This window comes from Talpa occidentalis, unplaced genomic scaffold (assembly GCF_014898055.3).
Source record: "Talpa occidentalis isolate TD23 unplaced genomic scaffold, MPIMG_talOcc4v2.1 talOcc4.5, whole genome shotgun sequence".
NCBI classification, from domain to species: domain Eukaryota; kingdom Metazoa; phylum Chordata; class Mammalia; order Eulipotyphla; family Talpidae; genus Talpa; species Talpa occidentalis.
In genome coordinates, this window is record NW_023604861.1 from 95,900,822 (window position 1) to 95,909,238 (window position 8,417).

General features: G+C 46.3%; 1 gene segment (V, D, J or C); it reads right to left on the reverse strand.

Moving 5' to 3' along the window:
• Positions 1 to 6,445: 6,445 nt before the first annotated feature.
• On the reverse strand, positions 6,446 to 6,932 carry LOC119258610 (immunoglobulin kappa variable 1D-13-like). The segment is given in 2 exon segments: positions 6,446 to 6,762; positions 6,878 to 6,932. Coding segments are annotated over 2 exon segments (372 nt in total).
• Positions 6,933 to 8,417: the final 1,485 nt, after the last annotated feature.

The following is an 8,417-nucleotide window of genomic DNA, read 5'->3' on the forward strand; positions in this document are numbered from 1 at the left end:
GTCTTTGGCTTAGACATGGGGGTAGAGTCCTCACAAATGTCAGGATGTGGAGTAGATTCAGAGCATTATCCATGGGCTCAGAGTCTTCTCCTATTGTTCCTCTAAGTTCTTTTTGGCAGAGGATTATTTTATAGGAGGGGCCCTGAAAGTTGGGCACTGGTTGCTATTTTGTAAGAGACATTTACATGTTGAAAAGAAAATCTCACTCTTTGTTTGAAAGCCTGATTGCTCTAACTCTTATCATTGGTTACCACAGAAATTAAACTTCATAATACTTAAATGCAGAGCTTAAACTGTTATAGATAGGTAAAGCCAAGACTGTTACAGTTGGTGTTCCCTGGAGGGGGTTGCTGGTGAGGACAGATAGCCCCATGGAAAATGCTAAAAAGTGTGGCATTTGGGGGTGGAGCAACTGATAAGAATATAAGGGACTGGAAAAAGCAGCCCCAGATTTTGTCTTTGCTGCTCATTGACAGTTGTGACCATTCTTGACATTCTAAGGGGAAAAAAGCATTCAGGTGAAATAGTTCCATTCTTTGTTATTGGAAAAGGAATTCCATGAATTCCATTCACCTCATGACAGTTCCACATTTTCCACATATAAAAACATTCATTTCATAAATGAAAAAACATGCTGACTTGAGTTACAAATACCATGTTGAATCTAAGTATAAACATTTTTGGTGTGAACTGTGAAATAATGGCCATTTATTATAATTACAAAGGGGGCACAATGCCCTATAGGCGTGGTCTTGATGGGAATAGGAGGGGAGTCAGAGTGTGAGGCATTGGACTTGCTGAGTCTGATCCATATCAGACCAGAGTGCCTAGTCAGAATTTGCCTTTTTTTTAGCTTTGGTACTAAGAGGAACTCCAGATCGGGAAGTTTTTGGAATATTTAATTCATAGTTGAATGCAGGTTAAAATAACATGTTTAAAAACTTATCAAAATTCTCTCTCTGACCACCCCCCCCCACACAAACACACATAAACACACATGCAGATAGATGTACCTTACAAATTGCTGTCCCTTCATCCATCTTCTAGACATTTGGGCGTGTGTAATCAGGCCCAAGACTCACATTTCTCCCATGGATGTTTTCTAACCTGAAACTATTGTATGTAAAGATGCCTTCTGGTCAGAAATGTCCCTTCTTATAAGATATATTTTCACTGTGTTTGGGATATAATATGGTGATACTGAAAAACAGTTTTTGACCAAAACTGGCTGGGCTTTTTTGTCAAATATAGTAAAACTCATTAACAAAACTGTTTTTCAATGTGACATGAGTTTACATTTCAAATGTCTTAGTTGGGCACCAAAATTATTATGAAAAGGAGATAAGTTAATGGGAAAAGAATCATAAAGACCTAATCATGCACCAAAATCCTTCTTGGCATAAAAAGTGTCGTTACAGGATTCTGGTTCCATTAATCCCAAAGGTGGTTGTGTCAGGAAGTAACCTGCAAAGAGCAGTTTGAATTTTGTATGAAGATGAAGGAGGAGATAACTGAGCCTGATAATCAACACAGAATATTCCTTCTGAGGGTGAGAGGTGATCCGTGCGCTTTCTATGACAATCCAGACAGGAAAGGAAGTTGTCCTTGTCACTCTTCTCCCTGCTTCAACTCCCAGTTACCTTCTCATTGTAATGCACCTGTTATAGGCAACCTCTGGGGCAGTGATTCAAAATGGAGAATTATAGATTCTGGGTTTCAATGCCCCTAGGCCAAAGACCTGAGTTGCACCGAGAATGGTCACAGAAGCCTCATATTCCTCTCCCTGTTCGAGCTGCACATTCCCTGGGGGAAAGTCTCCTTTTCCCAAGAACAGATTGATGTCCATGGAGTTGATGCCCACAGAGTAGCTTTCACTGGTCTAGAGACAATTATGTTCTTGAAATACGAAATCTTGGGCCTCCTGATGGCGGAAGACTTTAAGATGCAACCTATGAAGGTATCCGCAGCTACTGCAACAAAAGTTCAATCCCTGACCAGGGAGCTTCCCACATGACACAGCAGATCTCTCCTGACTCACCGCTGCTCCCCTCAGCAGTGTATTTCAGTCAATCTGCCTGTTCTGTTCCCTGCTCCGTCTCTGGTGAATCCTCTCACTCCCCACACCTCTGGATAGTACCCATGTTCTTACATGCATAAATAAAATAATATTAAAAAAATATATAGGAAATCTTGTATTTGCTATGAATTATCACATTATTTGACTGCTCAAAAAGAAATATTTTGAATGTTGTCATCATACTGTGACTGAGAATAACGTTGCAGAATGTTTTCCCAACATGAGTGGAGATGATAGTTTAAGCAATGAAGAAGCAGGAAATTAAGAATATGGCAAAATACCAATTTAACAAAATTACCAAATATTATGCTATCGAAATCATAACAACCTGTTAAATTCCATTATGTTGTTCCTTTTCTTGCAAAATGTGTCTGTGTCATTGTGTGTTTATGAGGCTCACTGACCAATGAGACCAGGCAGGGAGCATCCAAGCAGCTGTCCCTTTACCATAAGGGGCTGTTCCCAGTTCCAGCCCACCCACGTTCCCTGCCCTGTTTCAGGCCGACGCTGAGCCAGTGAAAGGGCTTCACAGCTGGTGTCTCCGGTGGGCTGAGACACTCATGGTCCAGAGCTCTCCACACATTCCTCTTACACACACGCGGAGTCTTTGACTGCTCATGAGGCAAAAGTCAACCATGTTGGCATCTGGTACAGGCCATGAGGGAGGTTTTTGTTCGGGGCTCAATCACTGAGGAGGAACATGTGTAACCTGTCCACAGTAATAGATTCCAACATCCTCAGCCTCCATCCTGCTGATCTTCAGGGTGAAATCTGTGCCTGACCCACTGCCAATGAACCTGTTTGGGACCCCAGGGTCTCTGTTGGAGACCTTACAGATCAGGCGCCTTGGAGATTGGCCTGGCTTCTGCTGCAACCAATTCATATATGTGTTTCCATCACTATGTACGAGGCTCTGACTGGCCCTGCAGGAGAGGGAGACCTGCTCCCCAGGGACGACGGGCAGGGAGAGTGGGGTCTGGGTCAGCACAACCTCCCCACTGGATCCTGAAGAAAGGAGAGAAAAGTGACAAGTAAAGACAAGTATTATCACTCATTTTTATTATTTCAAGTCTGTTATTCATTTAGGCTAAAATACTGCTTTGTTTTACTATCAATATTTGAGGTATATAATTGTACACCAAAACCATGGGCTCACAGTAATAACCTGTGGAAAGAGACCCCGAAACTTTGCCTGCCCTCTCTAGACAGTGTCCCCAGGTTATACATGCTTCACATAGTCACAGATCTCAGCACCACCTTCTCTTAAGGAGAAGACACACACACCTAACAGAGAAGGAATACGCATGGGGGCAGAGGACCCCAGAGCTCAGGTTCCCCACCCTGGGCTCCATTCTCCTCTCCCCTCTGCCTTACCTGGGGTCCAGAGCATCAGCAGCCCCAGGAGCTGAGCAGGGAACCTCATTTTGAGAGGGTGACCTGATGGCCCTGTCGGGTGAGATCAGTCTGCAGCTGATTTTTTATCTCAGCCCTGAAGACACAGGTCCTCCCTAGGGACCCGCATGCAAATGCCCAACTGGGGACAGAGGGCTGGAGAGAACCCAGGGGAGACCAGAGCGTTTCATAGGAAAACAGTGAGTGTCCTGTATTTCATCAGTCTCATGGCAACTGAAAGAAACATTTGTGTATCCCAAAGACAAGAAAGAACAGATTTTGCAAGTTTATTTGTTTTGTGCACAATACAAGCTGTGTATTCCTGCTTCTCTTCAAATAGCATATACTGATGCAATGACTTCTGACCATGCAGATATGTGTCCAGGTCTCTCTCAGGTAAGTGAGTGACCACCTTCTTGGCTTCTCCCAGGTGATCTCACGAGTGACTCAGCTCCTCCTCTGGACTGATGAGCAGCGTCTCAAGGTACAGGATGGACGTGAGGGTCATTGTCCTTTATATCTGCTGTTATCAGGTTAACAGTTTAACTCTGTCAGATAGAAGGACATAGTACACTAAATTCCATAAGTATATTTAATTCACAATATCCTGAAAAGGAGAATAAACTTTCTTTCTTAGAGAGACCGAAAAGACTTGTTTAGGAAGAAAGAACGAAAAAATGTTATACCTTAATGAATGCCAAATTTAGGGCAGCCAGTTGTTAAAGTCTGTTGAACTCTGTCTTCCTTACACACTGTAGTCACAATAGATTAATTTAAGAAATTTCTGAAGGGAAAGAGTCCTTTGGGGAATGGAACTAAGTAAATAAGAAACTATATATGTGTGTGCGCAAGTGTATGTATGATAAGAAGCAAACAAACATGAAAATAACACAAGCCTGACCATATCAGCTTGCAGCCCTGCACACAGGCCACGGGTGATGGAGAGGACGCAGGTGGAGAATGACCTGCCTGAGGTCCGGAGGGAGAAGACCCCTGCATCTGCAGTCCTGACCACGGTCCCTGACAGAGGACAGACAGTGACAGCGACTGCGCCTCAGCTTCCCATCCTCACATTTGAAGCTGACACTGGACAATGTGAAGAGACAGGACCCCACTGCGCAGGTGATGCTTTGTTTACATTGGGGTGCTAGTTGTCACCTCCTGTGTGGCCATCTCTTCTGGAAGCACATTCACCACAGCCCCTTTTCTCTTTATGTTTCCTTAGAATTGTCAATAAAAGGTCTTCATAGATATCTGAAGGAGGAGAGGATTCACTCCTGTCCATCACACCTGCAGTTCTGGAGAGTTACCTGGAGAGCTGCAGCAGAGGGTAGAGCTTCTGTGCCCTGCCCTGGGCTTTCTAAAGAGTTCTGAGGACCACAATAGCAGGCAATTTACCCACTCAGTGATGATGTGCTCTCGTGTCCTGGAGGGCAACAGAGAACCCCATATCTGGTGTTTGCTTCCCTGAACACAATCCACCAGACCATGAAATGATTGCAATTTAACCTCTACCTCCCTCTATAAAAACAATTCTAGACAAGAAAGAATAGGGAGAAAAATTGCAAAAGACATATCAGGGATGGCACTATTATTTGAAATACACAGATAATTCTTAGAACAAATACCTCAATAAAAATTGGGGCAATGTCCTTAGCAGACCCCTCACCCAAGGAGATACACAGTTGACTCATAAGCAAGTGAAGAGATGGGCCACATGTCACATCATCTGGAAATGCAAAGGAAGTCAGCAGTAGCCCCCACTGCACCCCCACTGGCATACCTGACTCTAGAACAGTGACACTTCATCACAACATCATCTGTCACTGATGTGACCTAGGGACTGCCTCACACATCACAGTGGGAACAAAATTAGTGCCATCACTTTGGACCACAGGGTGTTGGTTTCCTACAAGATGAACACACTCTTGCATGTCACCCAGCAACAAGACCCCTTCGTATTTCCCCCAAAGGGTTAAACATCCACATTACCCTGACCTCAGTGCTTACAGTACTTTACTCATAAATTAAGAATTTGGGAATGCCCAGGTGTCCTCCAGGGGGTGGTAAATGTACAAATAGACTGTGGCTCATCCAGACAATGGATCATTCATCAGCACTAATTCAACCCATCATGATATTTGAGGGAGTCCCTGATGTCACATCATCATGACAGGTGACGGTGTGAGGAGGGGTGACTGTCTATAGTCAGGCATCCTAGGGGGTGACTGTGTCTGTTGCTGATTTAATTTGTGATTCTTGAATGGACAAAAAAAGGACTGGAAGAAACTTAATTTTAAGGACAGAAATGAGGCTGAAAAAATGTGCATACTATGTGACTATCTGAAGGACATTCAGGGGAAGGGGACCTAGTGGGGACAGTAATAATGTCAAGGACTATGGGGGATTAAGAGGTGGAGCACAAAGGAATTTGAAACAATGAAGCTGCTCTGTGGACACTGTCATGGGGGACACACGCCCTGGAAACTGCGAACCGTTAGCCTGTGCCTGAGTAGGGGCGGGTCCTCTCTAATCTGTGGGTTCAGGGTCTTCAGCTGGAACATCTGTACAACTGCTGGGAAGATGAGGTCTGCGTGGGAGGAGGGTGTTATGGGAAAGTCCTTATGCTCAATTTCTAGGAGCCTTAATCATCTGTGTGTGTGTGTTTATTTTATTTAAAAAACTTCTTACTCAAACTACAGTGGCTCCCTACCACTGTACGACCGCATCAGGTGATAGGCAGACAGCTCAGGTGTCATCAGCTCTGTCTTTATTGAATCCACAGAGTCATTATCCTGTCTGTGCTGCTGGGCGAGGAAAGAGAGTTAGGGACAAAGAGCCACCAGCTCCTTCTACCAGCCCATTCAGTCCTTCGAATGAGACTCCATCTGAGATGTGCTCTCAGCAGATAGAAGCAACATGGGAAGAAGCTGGGGCTGCCCAGCCTCACACAGCTGCTCCCTGGGTGGTTTTTGTTCAGGCTTGTATCACTGTGTGAGGGTTACTGTTATACTGCATACAGTAGTATGTGGCAGCATCTTCAGGCTCCAGGCTGCTGATGGTGAGAGTGAAATCTGTCCCAGATCCACTGCCACTGAAGCGGGATGGGACCCCAGTTTGCAAATTGGATGCACCATAGATGAGGAGCTTAGGAGCTTTCCCTGGTTTCTGCTGATACCAGTTTAGATAATTTCTAACACCCTGACTGGCCCGGCAGGAGATGGTGACTCTGTCTCCTGGAGATGCAGACACGGAGGGTGGAGACTGGCTTATCTGGATGGCACACCAGGCTCCTGGGATGGAAACAGAAAATACAGCCACGCTGTCATCCTGTCATGAGAGGGCTTCCCTGAGGGCCAGGGGTCCTGCCCACCCAAGGTTGATCCACACTGGTGTTTCCTTCCTCACCTGGGAGCCAGAGCAGCAGGAGGCTGAGGAGCTGAGCGGGGGCCCTCATGTCCATGCTGGGTCCTGCCTGGACTGACCCTCAGGGGCTGGGACTGACTATGAATAGTGTGCAGGGAGGGGCTGTGCTCTGGGAACATGCAAATGAGCAGGGGCAGGGCCATGGGCACAGCTGCAGGGGCTGATCATTTTCCTGCAGAGAAAGCTTTTTTGCCTGAGGAACACAGGACAGAATCAGTTACTGTCCTGTGAGTGGAGTGTCTTTTGGTTTCAATATTTAGGAAAAGCATCACTTCCTATTCTCCATGTCATACAGATCCCTTCAAATGTAACACTCCGTGAATTGTGTTTTAATTTTCATGCGGGTATGTTCTTAAGGCTAGTGAGGTTTCCTTTTCACTCTGGTTCCCTGATATTGCTGGAGTGAAAATTATCATCACTGCCAACCAGATGCAGTAGTTGGGAGGACAATGCAGAGTGTGGCTGTCAGGAGTTGTGAGAGCCCAGATACTGACCATCCTCCTGCTGACCTCATCTCCAGCTAAGCCTTGTGTCTCTGCACTGTCTGAGGCCCTGTCCCACCATGTCTGCCTCAGCACCAAGCTCAGGGTGTTCTCCCCAATATCTGACAGTCTCCTCCCTCCCCAGCGCTGTGTCAATACACAGACCCAAGCGCACAACCCGGTCTCCCAGGACTGTCGCTCACGTCCTTCATCCTCCTTCCCCAGGTGCTCCCTTCTGAGCTGAGGTCCTCCCAGACCAACTCTTTGGTAATCCCTGGAGTCTACTGCGTTCCTCCATCTGCATGTTCATCAGTCACCAAATATCCTCCAGGTGTTGAGACAGCAGCTCTTGGTGCTGGAGCAGGGAGTTGGGACCCAGGTAGAGTAAGGAGACTGTGTAGAGGAAGGTGAAGGGAGACACTGCACTGAGTTTGGAGCTCATACAGTGTAGATTGAACTTCCTTAAGGGAATAAGGGAGTGTATAGCATGAAGTGTGGAGGAGAGTGGGTGAGGAGGGTGTCCCCACATGGAGAGCTGGATCTGTTTGCTGGTGCAGAGCTATGAACGGGATGAGATGAGGAGCATCGTGTGTCTTTGATGCTCGCCCACTACCCCAACATAGTCACAGATTCTTCCTTCATTAAAGAGCATGTCCCTGGATTGGAACTTGGGTGAGTTTAAGCACCAATCCTGAATTAGTCCTGGACCACTGGGACTGAGCCTGTTGATGCTGTGAGTTGCAGAGAGGGCAGCAGGGAGGGATGTGGATGGAGATGGAGGCAGAGCCAGCCCTGCACTGTGTGTGACAGGTCAAGGAGCCCCAGACTCCGAGGTGGCTGCAAAGACAGGAACCGTGTCCCCAGCACTCGGGGACGCCTGTCTGTGTCCCGTGTCCTGTGTCATCTGTGTGGCCAGCTCTTGTGACACAGAGAATGTTCTTTCATCTTTACTGTCTTTGTTTCCAAGTGTATCTAAACATGTCCATTCAAGCATCACCCTCCTTTGCGGAGCTGAGGATCTTCCATGTGTGAACAAACTG